Below are 16577 nucleotides of genomic sequence, written 5' to 3'. Positions count from 1 at the left end.
GTGGAGCAGATGGGGCTCATCAACCTGGGAAGGGAGCCCACCTTGGAAAAGGAAAACATTGATCCTAAACCTCCACTGCCTTTAAGGATATTTTCAGAAGAAGAAAAGGCTAAGGCGTAAACCCTACACAAATCCGGAGTGGAGTCCCTAAGACGGTTGGATGGCACCTTGTACACTTCCTTCTGGCAACTCCAGCAGCCAAGCTGGTGTCAAACATGTGGCTTTCCTTTCCTTTGGACCTTATCAGTGAGGCTGAGAGTGGGTCTTGTTTTCTGGGCAACCCAGGAACTTCATACACACTGCCCAAGCTTGTACCCCAGGGAGGTCACTTTGATGCTGCTAACGCAGTGGTTTGACTTCACGCCCAGAGGTGCACTCCATTGTCTCTCGTGACAGACGGATACCAACAACAGATTCAGAGGTTTTCTATATGTCAACTTAGCAAGAATTTTTTATTCAACTGAAAGTGTAGACAACAGACATACCTTTCCCTCTTCATCTGTTTGTTTTGTAACACAAAAAAACTTTAATAAAAACCATTTTTTTAAAAAAGCTGGGAAGGTAAATCACAAACCCAGGAAGGAAGATCTACAGTGCAATGTTGTCTGTGTCTACTCAGAAATAATCTGTATTGGATTCAATGAGGCTTACTCCCAGGTAAGTGAGGTTAGGGTTGCAGCATTAGTTGGGAATTTTGAGTACAGCTGGGGGCCATTAAACTGACAATAAAGCTAAGAGTTTATGACATGAAATAGTTGGAATCTTGTCATGGAATATGTGAAAACAGAGTTGGAAATAACTGGGGCAGGGACTGCTTCAGTTCTCTCTCACACACACCCATATCCACCCACATATATGATCTTTTTAAAAAAAATATTCTACATTTTATGTTCAGCAGTTAGATTTAGTAGGCAACATTCAGTGATGTCTGCCTGCTTGTGTAATGGAAAGCTCCTTGTGCAAGGGAACTGCTGTGGAGAGTCTGCCCAACAATCTGGAATTGGGGGCACATGGTGACCTATAGTGGGGAGGAGAGGAAGGAGAAACCCCCCTTTGTGCACAGACCTGTCTGCTTGTGCTACATTGGCTCTCACCCAGAGTTTTGTATACATTCATATGTATGTATACATTTATTGTGTAAAGGTAAAGGACCCCTGGACAGTTAAGTCCAGTCAAAGGCGACTATGGGGTTGCGGCGCTCATCTTGCTTTCAGACCGAGGGAGTTTGTCCACAGACAGCTTTCTGGGTCATGTGGCCAGCATGACTAAACCGCTTCTGGTGCAATGGAACACCGTGACGGAAACCAGAGCGCACAGAAACACTGTTTACCTTCCTGCCATAGCAGTACCTATTTATCTACTTGCACTGGTGTGCTTTCGAAATGCTAGGTCAGCAGGAGCTGGGACAGAGCAACGGGAGCTCATCCCATTGTGGGGATTCAAACCGCCGACCTTCTGATCGGCAAGGCCAAGAGGTTCAGTGGTTTAGACCACAGCGCCACCGGCATCCCATTTATTGTGTATGTTATACAGTATATGACTCTCTCTCTCTCGAAATAATATTAATAATAAAAAAATAGAAAATGTGTATATTTTTCAGAATAAGAACAGCAATGCTGCAACAGGACTAGACCAACACCATTTCTTCTCCATTAGCGATCTTTATTTCAATATTGCTTTTCACTCCTGAGATCTCAGTATGCTAGCCACCTTTCGCTGGTGGTGGGGAGGTCTTAAAAAATTTGACTGGATGAGTTATGGGACAGTATACAATGTAAGTGGTTTAGATGGAATGAGCTGAGGGAACTAGTGAATTTTGAAATGACTATTTAATATATTCTTGGATCAAATATGGACATCAAAAAATCGAACAGCCTGAGCTGGGTTGGGGCCTGAAATACTGTAGGCCATTCCTTTCTCCATCTCCATCTTGCACAAAGGGGTGCAAGAAAGCACTATTTTCTGTTCCATCACATATTTTCCAGATGCAGCTCTGTTTCCCTCCTGCTGCACTTTGGCTACTGACAGAAAACGGCATTAGTCATCTCACTTGTGGCACAATCTTATGTAATTAATCGTGTCATTCTTCCCTATTCATTTCAATTAAAAAGAAACATAATACTTTTTTGGGGGGTGGGGGGGAGAAAACACCATCAGTTACATATCATCACATATCATTTGTGGACTGAAAACAACAATGACAAATTTGCTGCAGTGATTTCCTTTCCAGACATGGGATGAATAAATGCGCACCAGCAATGTCTACTGTTTTTATTGGAATACTCTGACATGCCTTCTGGCACATCATGCAAATGTCCTGCCTAGCAGCAGGCACTGTTCATTCTGAGAATGAAGTCATGTTGTTTTTTTCATAAGGTTTCCATTACCAAATTTCCCAGGATTTAATTTTGACTGGGTAGTTTATGTGCTTAGAGTTCTCTGGGAAAGTGGAGCAGCCTTGATGATGGAGGTAGATGGTTTGTAATCTGCACCATGGAACACCTGCACACCCACTTCATTTGGGTCATGTTTGCTGTTGGGCAGAGAGCAAGTGTCCTCTCTTCTCATCCATTCACTGCCCTGCCTCCTGTGGCTTTCATTTTTGGGCTCAAGACACTCTGTACATCGTTTCCCAACAAGGTAGAAGGCTTCAACAAGGCCGAGGAGGATGCAAACACAGGTAGTGATGACCATGAAAAGGGTGAAGATGTTCTTCTCTGTGGGCCTGGCTATGAAGCAGTCTACAACATTGGGACAAGGTTCAAGGGAGCATTTCACCACACTGGGGAGTGAGTAGTTTGGGTACACATGGTAGAAGATGAAGAGGAATATAATGTCCACAGCAGACTTGAAGATGAGGCTGAAGAAATAGGTCCACCACAAGCCTCCACGCTTCTTGCCAGGAGGATAGCGCAGTGCATAGTCTGCTCCAACCTTCTTCCTATACTTCTCTAGTTTGGCTTCTCGGTAGGCAACATGCATGATTACCAGCAGGGAAGGACAGGTAACCAAAATGAGCTGTAGGGCCCAGAGACGGATGTGGGAGACTGGGAAGTAATGGTCATAACAGACGTTTGGGCAGCCTGGTTGCTCAGTATTGCAGTCAAAGTCCTTCTGGTCATCTCCCCAAACCTTTTCAGCTGCCACTATGTAGACTAGAAGCCGGAAGATGAAGACCACTGAGAGCCAAATACGTCCAAAGGCTGTGGAATATTTGTTTGCCCCGCTCAGGAGTCCTTGAAAGACCCCCCAGTTCATGGCCTCTGGTTTCTACTTAAAATACCTGAAAAGAAATAAGATGATGGAGTTAGAAATGCTATATATGTCTATGTATGTCTAGCAAAGCAACCTCTAAATCAGGTGTGTGGAACCTTTGTTGCTGAACTACAACTCCCATAATTCCTGGCCATTGGCCATTGTTGCTAGGGCTGATGGGAGTTGTAGCAACATCTGAAGGGTCAAAGGTTCCCCACACCTTTTTGAATTTATCAACAACACCTTGCTGCTAGTCTGAATCACATCATAGACCTGGAAAGAACCGAAAAGTACTGAAGCGTCCCTTCACTTTCTGTCTTGCCCTCCAACCATTTCATGTACAAGCTCCATTGTCTTTCCATATCCATTCTGCCATGCCTACCCAATTTGATCTCCCTTCCTGAAGGTTCATATCAGGTCACAGTAAAAGTCATAATTCATACATACACACACACACACACACACACACACTATAATGGTGTGAATTTGCAATGGGGGACTTTGGATGTGCTGAATTATGATCATCTCGTAAGTGGCGTACAGACCTTACAGCAACAGAATGAAGAGGAACATCAGTTAAAATTATAAAATCAGACTTCATTTAAATGCCTGCTATGATAAAAAGTAGGATTATTGTCTCTCTTGTATCTGCCACCAGTTAACCTTGCTTGAAAAGTGTGTGTCCATGAGCTTCATCTAGTTGTTTCTGTTGGGATACTGCCAGGGAGACAAATTCCATCATGGCCCCAAGCCGTCTGCCGGACGATCCATCGATCTCCCGTAGGCACGCAGTATCAGCAATTAGCGACATGAGTTTCTAGAAAAATATCTTGCCACATTCCAGAGCTCATGCACACTCTATCAGCAAATAATGCACAGCAAAAGTCGCACTTAGGAGAGCATTATTTACAAGTTTTATTCAGCGTTGATCAGAACAAAGAAAGACATGACTGCCTGCGTCAGTGTCTCCGACACAGAGAGAAAACGAAAGCAATAGAAAACATAAACATCCTGTGAACAGGAAATACGCAGACTCTGTGACTCTCAAAGCCTGCTCCCTTTTAAGGTGGAACGGAAATATCCTAACAGTTTCCCGCCCAAGCTTTCTCAGAAAAACAAACAAATAAGACTGCATTGTGAATATTTTCCAGAAAAGTTCAGAAGAAATGAATGGCTTGTAAGGCAAGCTGAGGGAACTTGGCCCACCACTAATCACAGCATGTAGAACTTTCTGGGTTCAGCTGTGCCCCTCTCCTTACCACAAAGCACAATTGATTTAAGATCCAGGGCTAGAAAACACCTATAGCAATTTATGGACCTAATAGTTTTCTCTGGTCCATGGGGTCACGAAGAGTCGGACACAACTAAACGACTAAACAACAACAATAGTTTTCAAAATCCATTCATTCTACTACTCCCACACCATGTGCCTCTCACCCAGAGGATTGCATGTTTCAACCAATCTTGCTACATGTTCTTACAGGCCAGGAAATAACCCATATACAACCCACCCTGCCCTCATCTCCCTAAGAAGGAAGAAGTGCTACTGGAAGGAAAGATTCTCCAGGTTTTCTGCAATGTGTAACAGGTGTATGTGTGTGATGAAGGTGCCTAACATTGATCATTGATGAGAATAATGGTGTTGCAAGTTCTCAAGAGTGTCTCCATGTTGTTCTGCTGTGAAACATTGGGTACTTGGCATCTCACAGGGCACCGATTTACATAGATGGTTTGCAATATATGGCGATTTACATAGTTTCATAGTTTGATGCAAATATAGGAAGAAGTACAATTAAGCAGAAGTACAATATATTTTGCCACATATTGTGGTGCTGGAGGAGACTCTTGAGAGTCCCACAGACTTCAAGAAGATCAAACCTATCCATTCTGATTGAAATCAGCTCACTGATTGAAATCAGCTCACTGGAAGGACAGATCCTGAACCTGAGGCTCCAATACTTTGGCCACCTCATGAGAAGAGAAGACTCCCTGGAAAAGACCCTGATGTTGGGAAAGATGGAGGGCACAAGGAGAAGGGGGACGACAGAGGACGAGATGGTTGGTCTGTGTTCTCGAAGCTACCAGCATGAGTTTGACCAAACTGCAGGAGGCAGTGGAAGACAGGAGTGCCTGGCGTGCTCTGGTCCATGGGGTCAAAAAGAGTGAAACACTACTTGGGTGGCCTGGTAGTTACTGAGTCATTTCTCTCTCTCTAACAATTAAAATAACAGAACTCTATTTAATTCACAGTGAGGAAATGTTGACTTTTCCATTTTTTAAAAAACAATGAAGGTAAAATCACCCAGCACAATAACTCTGAGCTAGGATAGCTTAGTTGTTACAGAATGAGACTCTTAATCTCAGAGTCATGGGTTTGAACCCCGAGGTGGGTGAAGGATTCCTGTATTGGACTAGATGACCCTCGTGGTCCCTTCCAACTCTACAGTTCTATGATTGCCCCTGGAACCATTTGTCAGAGTTTTGGTGGGTATCTAATGCAGGGGCACCTCCCACATGTCCCTCAAACTGAGTGCCCCTCCCCCCAAAACTAGGGCTGTGTGTGATTTCTGTTCCTTCCTCCAATGCCTGTCCTTGCAGGAGAACCACTCACCTATCTTTCTGAAATTTGGCAAGCTTCATCCCTTCAGAAGGGGAGACCATGTCTGCAATCTGCATCCAATTCTGGCAGAAAATAAACAATTTAGAGACTTTTATAAAATAAAAAATAAAGGTTCCCTGCACAAAAACTCCTCTCTGGATCTGCATGACAATTGGCAGGCTTAATCCACTCTGGAGGAGCTTCTTTGCTTGTAAATTTCACCCACGTATGTTAAAAGATTCGCTTGCTTGTTTGTTTTTAGTTTCCCCATTTTTTGTTTCCAGATTCTCTGTAAAAGTCAATGGAGGCAAAACAAAGTTTCAGATTTAACATATAGGATTTGGAGACAAATAACAAATCGTATTGGAAGAGCACAGAATATACCTGAAAAAGATTGGGCTGCTTATGAATGCTACAGATTTAGATACAAGGTGAATGCTGTGGTCACTACACAACTCTACTTACCACCTCAGTAAATGAGAAGATAAAATTAAAACCGATGTTTCCCTCTCCTTTAAGAATCCCTTATAGAAAACCACAGGGTGAGAGACCGGGAAGTGGAAACAAAATATGTCTTTACAAAATGATTCATCTTTAATCCATAAAATCAGTCAAGGTTTACTAATTCATCACAGACCTAGCACAAAGACCACAGCATAAGAATTTCCATGCTAGAGCAAACAGAATTTCCATTTCCAGAACTTGTTTCCAACCACAGCCAAGCTTAGGCCTCCGGATGCTCAAAAGCAGGCTGTGATGGTGGTTTTCTGCCTGCATGTTAGGAGGGGCAAATCTGTTGATTTTGGCTTCTCTTGGATCGCCCCATTTCTGCATCAGTTGATAATATTGTTATGAGTTTGGAGTGCCAGACTCCTCTAATCCCCAGATCCAGCAAGTGTTAAAATCTAATTAAGCTGGGCTAGCTTCCTCATGAGGTGATAGCCTGGGTGATGAGCCATTAAGGGGGATTAAGAGGCTCTGTGGGAGATGGCAAATGGGTGGGCCCCTTGCTCAATTTACAGAGAGTGAGAAGGACAAAAGCCAGGGATGAGGCTTCATGTGTGCAGGGATTTGAACTTAATCAGCAAGCTGGAAAGCCAGAGAGGCAGATCTATGCTTGATTTCTGTTTGAATCCAAGGCCGCAGCTATGAGAGAAACAAAACCTTTTTGGTTGATGCTGTGAGCCTCTGCATTGTAGGTTCAGGTTGCATACAGTATATGTTTAAATAAACCATATATCATAAAGGCTATGCCTCATTCCCAAAAGGAAACAGTCTCTGGGTAAGTGCCTGGAACCCCTGGAATCTCGTGCCACTTGGAGACTGGGGTGATGTGTAACAATCTATATATGCACATAAACATTTGTAGTTTTAGGTTCACTTCTCTTAATATCCTGATTTTTAAATGTGATTTCCCCACTGCACACCTTATTACAAACAAGTTTCTCTAATATAATGCATTTTTGTACATTTTTGCGTGGGTGGGTGCAAGAGCTACATCACAAAATTCAGAAAGAATATCTACGTTTTCCTTCACATATTGGTTCAGGAAGTGCAAATTGGGAAGGTTCTGAATGACCTTCTCCTGCATCTCTACTAGGGCTGGGCGAGTTATCGATATATCGCCCAGGACCGGTATGAGGGGCAGACCGTGATGGCAGTTTCACTCAGCGGTATATCGCTGGCAAAACCGCCACCACTCTTGAGACCCCCAGCACTCAGCATGCTGGGAACACTGTTAAACTGCTCCCACTCCCCAGCTGAGGAAGCCCCAATCCTTCTCCTGCTTGCATGAGAGCAGCAGGAGGATCTGGGCTCACTCAGTTTGGGGCAGGGTGCTTTCCCTCCCCAGCTGAGCAGCCCCAATCCTTCTCCTGCTAGCATACAAGCGGGAAAAAGGTTTGGGCTCCCACAGTGGGGAGGGGGGGCGGCGGTGAGCAAGAGGCCTCTTTCTCCAAGGAGGAGGTTGCTTGCCCCCCCTTCCCCTTGGCCAGTGAAGGGGAAGGGAGTCCTGCTGACAGAGCCTACCAGGCTCCATTGCAGGACTCCCTCCATCTTGGTCCAGCTTCATTGGCCCCAACTTAAAAAGGCACTGGGGTGAAAGAGCCTCAGGTCCCATGGTGAGAGCTGCAGCAGTTTCGCCCAGCACCACAAGGGTGGGTGTGTGGTCATTGCTTGGAATTGCTGTTGTGTGATCTGTGTGTGATCACTTTGTTCATTCTCATCTTTGGGCACCAGGCAAAAAAACCATTCCTCCATTCCCAGGCCTTTGGCTAATTAAACATGGCCTTTTAAACTGCGTGTGTGTGGTGTGTGTGTGTTATTGTTTTTGTTTGTTATTGCAGTATGCATTTTTGTGTTTTTGTATTGTAAACCACCCTGTGATCTTTGGATAAAGGGTGGCATAGAAATTTAATAAAATAATCATAATCATAATAATTATACAACATTTATAAGGCACCTACGTTTGGTGATGAATTCAAATGTAATCACTAAGAACATAATGAATATTCCAGTGCGGTAGAATCTACTCCCTGCAACTCCCTGCCTCTTAATATTAGGCAGGCATCTTCAGCTGTAGTGGTTTCAATGCATGATAAACACTTTTCTTGTTTGGGCAGGCTTATCCTGACACGTAATTTTATTAGGTACATTTCTTTTTTTAAAAAAACCGATTTTATCTATATTTTAATAAAATCTTATTTTACTTGCTTTGTAAAGTTTGCTTTTATCAGTATTTTCCCATTAATTTTTTATTTTGTTTTATGTAAACCATTCTGAGGTTTCTGTTGATTAATTAGTTGATAAATCTTGTTAAATAACATAAGAAGAATCCTGCTGGATCACACCCAAATGGCCAAATGGCCAATTTATTTATGAAACACCTAAGTTGTCCATTCTGCTTTACTTTGTGAAAGCCGTTTTATTGAAGATCCCGCCCTCTCTTGTCTCCCTATTTGCTTTACACACTTTTTTAAAGCTTAAGACTTGACTGCCATCTTCATCACTCCCCAGTCCTATCAAGCTTTTCTTTGTGTGTTTGCATCCCAATCCAACTCTACAACTTCTTCTGTGCTATTACATGATGCTATGCATCTCTTATCCAAGAACACAAGATTGCTTGCATGAAGGGATGGTAGAAAAAACTGTCACATGTTAATGCACATCTGAAATAATATGCAAACTGGAATACAGTTCTCCTCTTCAAAATTTGCACTTCTCCATATTTTGATTCAGAACTCCAAACAAACAATGCATTAAAGATGTGCATATTAGCACAAAAGAAGACTAAAGAATGCAGTAATGAAAACAACATACAAAAATAGAGGAAATTTAAAGAAAATTACTTGCGAAAATGCACAGACTAGGCAAAATTGTGTGCATCTCTTCTTTTGCCCCTTCACAAATACTTTAGATGCCAAAATTGACTGTTAACTGGCTAGATCAGGTGTGGGGAATCTCTAGCCCTCCAGATGTTGATGGACTACAACTCCCATTATCCATGACCCCTGGCCATGCTTGCTGGGGCTGATGGGAACTGGAGTCCAACATCAACTGGATGGCCATTTTTGCCCACTCAGTCCTGAAGGATGTGCCTTGAGAGATTGTGCTGAGGACATAAGACGTGCAGTTTCATGGCTATGCTCCTATCCGAATCTACCGGTATTTCCTTCTTTTGCAAATAGTTTCATCAGACAAAGGCGAGTAGTTGCCAGGTACAGCCTAACAACCACAATTAATGGAACGAGGTGGCAGTGGGAATGAGTCATGCACTCTGTCTGCATCATCTGGGTCAGCATCCCCTCCTACTCTTCCCACAGTAGGTGAATCAGATGAACCAACAGGCTCTTCAGGTCAGGATCCCTCCACGTCCCTCTCTGGGATCTGCTGTAGTTAGACGGATGGACCAAGCTTCCCATTTCTATTTCTCAGTTTCCCAAGTTCTCCACATTTCCTCATCAGTTTGCAATATATTATTATTTTTAAATAAAAAATTCCTCACGACTCTGGGTTTGCGGCGTTCATCTCGCTTTACTGACTGAGGGAGCCAACGTTTGTCCGCAGACTGTTTTTCCAGGTCATGTCGCCAGCATGACTGAGCCGCTTCTGGCGAAACCAGAGCAGCTTTTTTCAACATTGTGGCAAACTGCGATGTTTGGCTGGCGATCCACTGAAATGTTGAAAACCTAATATTAAAAGTAAAGGTAAAGAGACCCCTGACCATTAGGTCCATCTCGCTTTATTGGCCAAGGGAGCCGGTGTACAGCTTCCAGGTCATGTGGCCAGCATGACTAAGCTGCTTCTGGCGAACCAAAGCAGCGCACAGAAACACCGTTTACCTTCCCGCTAGAGCGGTACCTATTTATCTACTTGCACTTTGAGGTGCTTTCGAACTGCTAGGTTGGCAGGAGCTGGGACCAAGCAACGGGAGCTCACCCCGTCACGGGGATTCGAATCACTGACCTTCCGATCGGCAAGCCCTAGGCTCAGTAGTTTACACCACAGCGCCACCCACGTGTATATATATATATATATATATATATATATATATGTTTATTTCCCCTAATATGTAGATTTCTATGCACACTTTACTTTAGCACATGCATTACATGGTGCTGCAAAATCTGCAGAAGTGTGAATTTCAAAGGATGGCTGCATTCCAGTTTGCATATTGTTTCAGAAAGTGCAAACGAGCTTGCCTTTAAATGATAACTGAATCAAATTTCTCCCCAAATGTTCACATTTGGGAAAAGACAGAAGCCTGAGCAATAGCCACCATTTAGTGGCCTCTGCCCTCCTGAACTGCCAGCACAGGACAATTGAGCCCTGAGGAGAATGAGCCCTTAGGGGAATGAGAAGAAGCACTAACAGCTTCTTCTAAACAACTTGTCTTTTCTGTCCTATTGTAACTTTAAAAACAAAACAAAACTAGGATGCTTATTGTTCTAATAATCTTATATAAACTGCTTTATGAGGCCTGTCTGAAAAGCAGTATATAATTACTGTCAATCAATCAATCAATCAATCAATCAATCAATCAATCAAACAGTTGTCTGCAATGAGCATTCTTTGCAAGAATCAACAAACAGAAGCGAAGCAGCAGGATGTCTTATTAAAGCAGCCAAGATCACATCCTGGAATGGGGTGAAGGGAAAGCATCGTAAGCCCTGGGCACAGTCTTCCAAGCAAACTGGGTGCTCCCATTTCGCAACAACATCTAGTTACGCAGTGCCTAGTTATAGAAGGAAGAGGAGGGAGTGGTTGGCTAATTCAGAGTCACTCCCAACTCGAGATACAAACATTGTGTTAAGTGTACTTGAGTGTAGTGGTGAACTGGTAGATCATAGAATCAAAGACTTGTAGAGTTGGAAGGGACCTTGTGATTACACAAAGATTCTGTGGTCCTTCAGCAAACGGAGTTGTAGTGAGAGATGGAGGAGAGATTTATTCAAGTCCCCTTTCTTCAGCAGATAAGAGTTGATTTGAGACTCCTGAAGCTGTGTGTGGGTCATAACACACTTGCCTATAATTTTGAAGTGTAACTTCAGTGTGCTTAAAATGACCCATAAATTTCTTGTTTTTACATTGGAAAAAGTGTACAAAATGTGTGTTTCATGGGAAATGCCGTGAAAAGCATTGGGAAATGGGTGCTTGATGGGTAAAGTGCATCTTACATTAAAAGTGAGAACAAAATGCATGCAGTTTGAATGTGGACTCTTCAGGCAGCCTTCAAAAAAGAAATCCTCACAAAACGGCACACGACAGGCTCATAATTGAACACCAGCAAAACTGAAGGGGCAGAAAATTATTTGGCCGGAGAACTGCATTGCAAAATAATGTGCAATTTTTGAAGAATGCTTGTGTTTTCCACATCAACCTGCAACTTTTTCAATAAAGTGCATGGAAGTTCACTTTACTTTTGTATATTCAGGGAGATGGGCCAGTCTAGTGTAGTAGTTAGAGTGTCATACTTGGGAGATCAGAGTTCAAATCCCCACCCAGCTGTGGAACTCACTGGGTGACTTTGGGTCAGCTACTGTATCTCTTAGCCTAACCAACCACACAGGGCTGTTGTAAATATTAAATGGGAAGGGGAAAACCATTTATGCCATCTTGAGCTTCTTGGTGTAAAGCTGGGGTGTAAATAAGGAATCTGTACACATTTTACAGTAAAATACAAATTTTAACCTAAAATATGAACTTTTGTATGCATTTTGCTACTTTTCTTAAGCCAAGAACTGGGTCCCAAAACTTTGAGAAGTATGAAAACCTAAGGATTGCTGATTTCTGATCCATATATTAACCTGGACAGTGTAAATTAGGTTGTTTTGCTTAAAATGCATATAGTGAAATATTGGAGCACCCCAAATTCCAGTCACCTTTTTGTACAATATGTAGGTGGAATGCAATTAAGCCAAGGATGAAGTTTCCTGCATGGCTGATTCAGCTTTTCAATCCAGGAGGCCATTCCCTGAAGGATGGGAAGTGACATATTCTGGGAGGCAAAAGAGGTGACACAAGATTTTAAGTACCCATCTCATGTCTGGACAGTTCCAGCACCCGTCTTCATGTCATTTCCTCAATGTGCCCTGTGGGCAAAATGGTGCTGTCATGTGTTTGGGGAGGAACAGGTGTGCTTTGTGGAAAACAGCACACAGGCCTTCATCCTGCAACGCCTATCACATTATTTGAGGGGAAATAGATACGGGGTTGATGGAAATAGTGGAATGTGAGCTCCAGACCCTACACAGCAGTAGAAAGAACATTCAGATGGAGCTGGTACTTGCAGGAAACACTGGAGAATGGAAAGGTGTATTTCCATGGCAGAACCTACATGCTGGCCACTATTCAGACCCTCCTGTTACAGTAGAAGAGATAGTGTGGTGCAGTGGTTAGAGGACTAGGACCTTGGACACCTGGGTTCAAAACCCCACGCAGCCATGGTGGTTACAGATTGGCAGCCAGTGTAGATCTTTGAGAAGAGGTGTAGCATGTTTGTAGGATCTCACTACTCTCTGCAATCACATTGCTGCATTTTGCACTGACTGCAGATTCTGGTCCAAGCGCAAGGGAAGCCCCACATACATTGTGCATGCTAAGTTTTGGAAAGTGGCGCTGTGGGTTAAACCACAAAGCCTAGGACTTGCCGATCAGAAGGTCGGCGGTTCGAATCCCCGTGACGGCATGAGCTCCTGTTACTCGGTCCCTGCTCCTGCCATCCTAGCAGTTTGAAAGCAGAAGCGGCTTAGTCATGCTGGCCACATGACCTGGAAGCTGTACGTCAGCTCCCTTGGCCAATAAAGCAAGATGAGCGCCGCAACCCGAGAGTCGGCCACGACTGGACCTAATGGACAGGAGTCCCTTTGCCTTTACCTTTAAGGACAGGAGTGGTGAACCATTATAGCTGACAGAAACAAGGGTGAGATACCATCCAACACTTCACATATGACAATAGAGAGCTGCATGTGAGTCACACCCCTAATCTCATACCAAGGCCAGGATCTTGCCTGACACTTGCCTCAGTTCCTCTTTTGTACATTACTGAAGCATTTGTACACTTTATTTCTTAACTCAGCCATAGCCTGTTCTACATCAAATTATGTATAGGGAGAGCAGTTGCTCTTCCCCTTAAAATTTTATTCAAAGACATTTATTTGTCTTCTATCTGTTACAAAAAGTTAAAAATGCACCTCAGTGCAGGGATGGGGAACCTGTTAGCCCCCCAGATGTTGCTGGACTCCAACTCCCAGCAGCCTCAGCTAGCATGGCTAATGGCCAGGGAAGAAGGAATTTTAGTTAACAGCGTCTGGAGGCCAAAGAAGCCTGCCCTAGTGACTGCATGTGGGATATAGCTGTTTGTGCATAGCACATTGACTTAATGTTCATGCATATGCATCTATATACATGTGCAACAGAGATTCATTCACCTTTCCACTCCAATATTTAGCTCAGGGGAGGAAGCGGAATTGTGAAAGAGGACAACCCAGTGCTTGGAACAAACTAGTTCAGCTGAATGAAGTTCGCAGTTTAAAAATCTCTGGACTACACCTGAAGGTAATCGGTGAACTAAAAGTCAATTAAATTCATTTTGGGGCAGAACTTTGAATGATTTCTACTTCATCTTCATGTTCATGCTCTTCCCCCAGCAGCAGGAGGTCTGGACTATTATTTTTCATTTTAAAAACAGTTAGAAAGCAAAACATTGAGGCATTGTTTTAGGGCTTATTAGGCCGATATACAGGTGCTGCTGTTAAGGATGTTTAGTCATTTAATCACTGTTGCTAAACAATCAGAAGGAAGGAATGTAAGGCACTTCCTGTATCTTCCCTGCTGGAGAGATCCACTCTCTTCCAACAGAAGCAGCTTTCCCAGGAAAATACAGGTACAGGAACAAAGAGAATGATGCCATGTGCCTTTAACAGCGGTGTAACTGGCACAAATTAAACAGGGCAAGGCTTTTCTTTTATGGAAATACAATAATAAAGAACACTTCATCTGTTGACATTCTGTCTGTCAGACATCTTGTGGCCCCTGACTTTTGGACCCTGTACTTCAGCACAGCACCTGGTAATATTCCAAATGTTGAACATGAAGTTTTTAAGAACTAGAAAGTTCATTGGAATACAGCTGAACTGAATAGCTTGCTTCATAAAAAAAAGGAACCAGTTCCTTTTAAGTATGAACTTTCCAAGCACTGGCACAACGCTAGCAATTCTCACTTGCAAGATTTGAATAAGGCACCTCTTAAAACCAACAGTGATTTCTCAGGCATAAGTAACAGAAAACTAGGACCGTCCCTTGTAAATAAGGAGAGTTGGAGCATGTAGGATGACGCTGAAGGTGAGGAGAGAGTGAGAGGTAGGGTTTTGGGTGAGCCAGCAAGTAAGGCATGATGGGTCTGTGGCAGTTCAGACCTTCCTTCATTCTTTCCTTTCCATTGTTGAATATTTCTGGCGTGATGTAACTCTCTTTGGCTTGCATGGCGTTTTCCCTTTTAATATTTTCTTAAGAATACTTTTCTTATTACTGTGGAGAAGTATTTTTAAAAAAATAAAAGGTGGAACAGCCCACCTCACCATTCACACTGCACACCTTTCACAAACAGTGAAAGACTCATCTTGTGGATCTGGAGGTGGGAAAGGGTGGGGTGCACAAAATTTGCCATTTTCCCTGTTTCCCAACTCAAGTTGCCGAGGAGACTACAAGTCCCATGCTTCCCAGCATGAAAAAAGCATGCTATTTGAACAGTTACGAGCGACCCTATGGTTTTGAATGTTGTGCTTTTGTTTTCTGACCAGAATTCCACTGGGATCTGCTAGGCACTAATGAACAAGATCTACACTCCCCCACAAGGTCCCCACAGCATCCACAAGCACTGCAAACATGGAAGACATTCCACCACACCCACCCAGCTTACAGAAGAGAATATTACTCATGCATGTTTGTTTGCAAAAATCCAGATGAGACTCTTTGCCGTTTGCATGTTGATACCTTTACAGCTGGTGTAAATCAAAGCATAAGGGGAATAGAGTTTGCAAAGTCCAGTTCCCCTCTCCTGAGATATGTGGGGCTTCTCAGGCTCTCCAAAGAAGGGAAAGTTTTCAGGGTAGCCTCAGTGGCAGCCTGGTCCCAAATTGCAAATCTGAGCTCCAGCCCTGAAGAGTCATTCCATAGGAACATAGGAAACCGCTTCATACTGAGTCAGCCTATTGATCCAACTTGTATTGTCCATACACTGACTGGCAGCAGATTTCAAGGATTTCAGAGGGGTGTGTGTGTGTGTGTGTGTGTGTGTTGGGGGTCTCTTTTCCAGCTGTAACTTGAGTTGCTGAGGGTGAAACTTGAGACATCCTGCAAGCAAAACATACGCTTTAAGCCTACACTACAACCTTTCCCTGTTCTGCTTTTCCTGCCCCCCTCCCAGCAGCTCAAACTTTTCTCAACAGGCTAGTTTACATTTCACCCTACAGTGGTGACGGGGGAAAACCACAAATACGCTTACCTGGTAAGAGTCCTGGCTTCCTCACGGGCCTTTTCCCAGTCTGCCGCTTCCTTCCGAAGCATCAAAAAATATTTTCACCAGTTAAGAGCCATCAAAGCTCAGAAGCTCCTCCCGGCACTCTGGGAGTGAGGACAAGGCAGAGGAGGAGGAATCTCCAAAAGAAACATTCCATGGGTGGAGCTTTCTAGCACACTCTTGGTTGCTAGCTGTCAAGGCTGGGGAAAGCAGAGAGCTGTACCAGGTAAACAACAAGGGCCCCCATCAGACCAGCAGTGCAGAATCTATCTGAGTGATCTGAGCAGCCAGTCCCACGATTGCAGGAGGTAGGGATTTGATGGTTAGTCCATTCAGTCCCCTAAAAGAGACCCAAGATTTCACTACTTTTGCAAACGTTTCCCTAACTTGTACAATTCCCCCCCCTCACAAAATGCACATTTTATTATGCATTTTCCTCCAAACACATTTTTTGGGGTAAGAATTGCAAAATTCAGAAAAGCACACTATCCAATTTAAGTGACTTCAAAATGGGTATATTTCGAAGGACAGCAAACTAGGTCTGTTTACTTTAAAATATGGACCCAAAGGAATCCTCCACTCCTGGGGTGCAAGTTCAGTGTTCAAATATTGTGATGAAGTTCCTGGACAAACTTGGGACTGGCTATTGTTTAATACAATTGGGAGCTGCCACAAAATGTTACAATGCATTCTTCTCACCTAACA

The 16577-nt window shown here is 43.5% G+C and overlaps 1 protein-coding gene across 2 annotated transcripts; it reads right to left on the bottom strand.

The window, feature by feature from the left end:
• Positions 1 to 1641: 1641 nt before the first annotated feature.
• On the bottom strand, positions 1642 to 16009 carry LOC310710667 (gap junction beta-5 protein-like). 2 transcript variants are annotated; one of them, XM_083511683.1, is made up of 3 exons: positions 15858 to 16002; positions 5867 to 5937; positions 1642 to 3283 (listed from the first exon to the last, which is right to left on the bottom strand). In XM_083511683.1, exon 3 carries the CDS (start codon positions 3256 to 3258, stop codon positions 2422 to 2424), a length of 837 nt encoding a protein of 278 aa, XP_083367809.1. In that variant the 5' UTR covers positions 3259 to 3283; positions 5867 to 5937; positions 15858 to 16002; the 3' UTR covers positions 1642 to 2421. The 2 variants fall into 2 exon arrangements, with proteins under 2 accessions (XP_083367809.1, XP_083367808.1); XM_083511682.1 differs by lacking the exon at positions 5867 to 5937 and having other exon boundaries at positions 15858 to 16009.
• Between the last annotated feature and the right edge of the window lie 568 nt (positions 16010 to 16577).

This window comes from Podarcis liolepis, assembly GCF_965112155.1.
Source record: "Podarcis liolepis genome assembly, chromosome: 7".
NCBI classification, from domain to species: domain Eukaryota; kingdom Metazoa; phylum Chordata; class Lepidosauria; order Squamata; family Lacertidae; genus Podarcis; species Podarcis liolepis.
The sequence above is the reverse complement of the archived record's forward strand: the minus strand, read 5'-3'. Positions and strand labels throughout refer to the sequence as shown.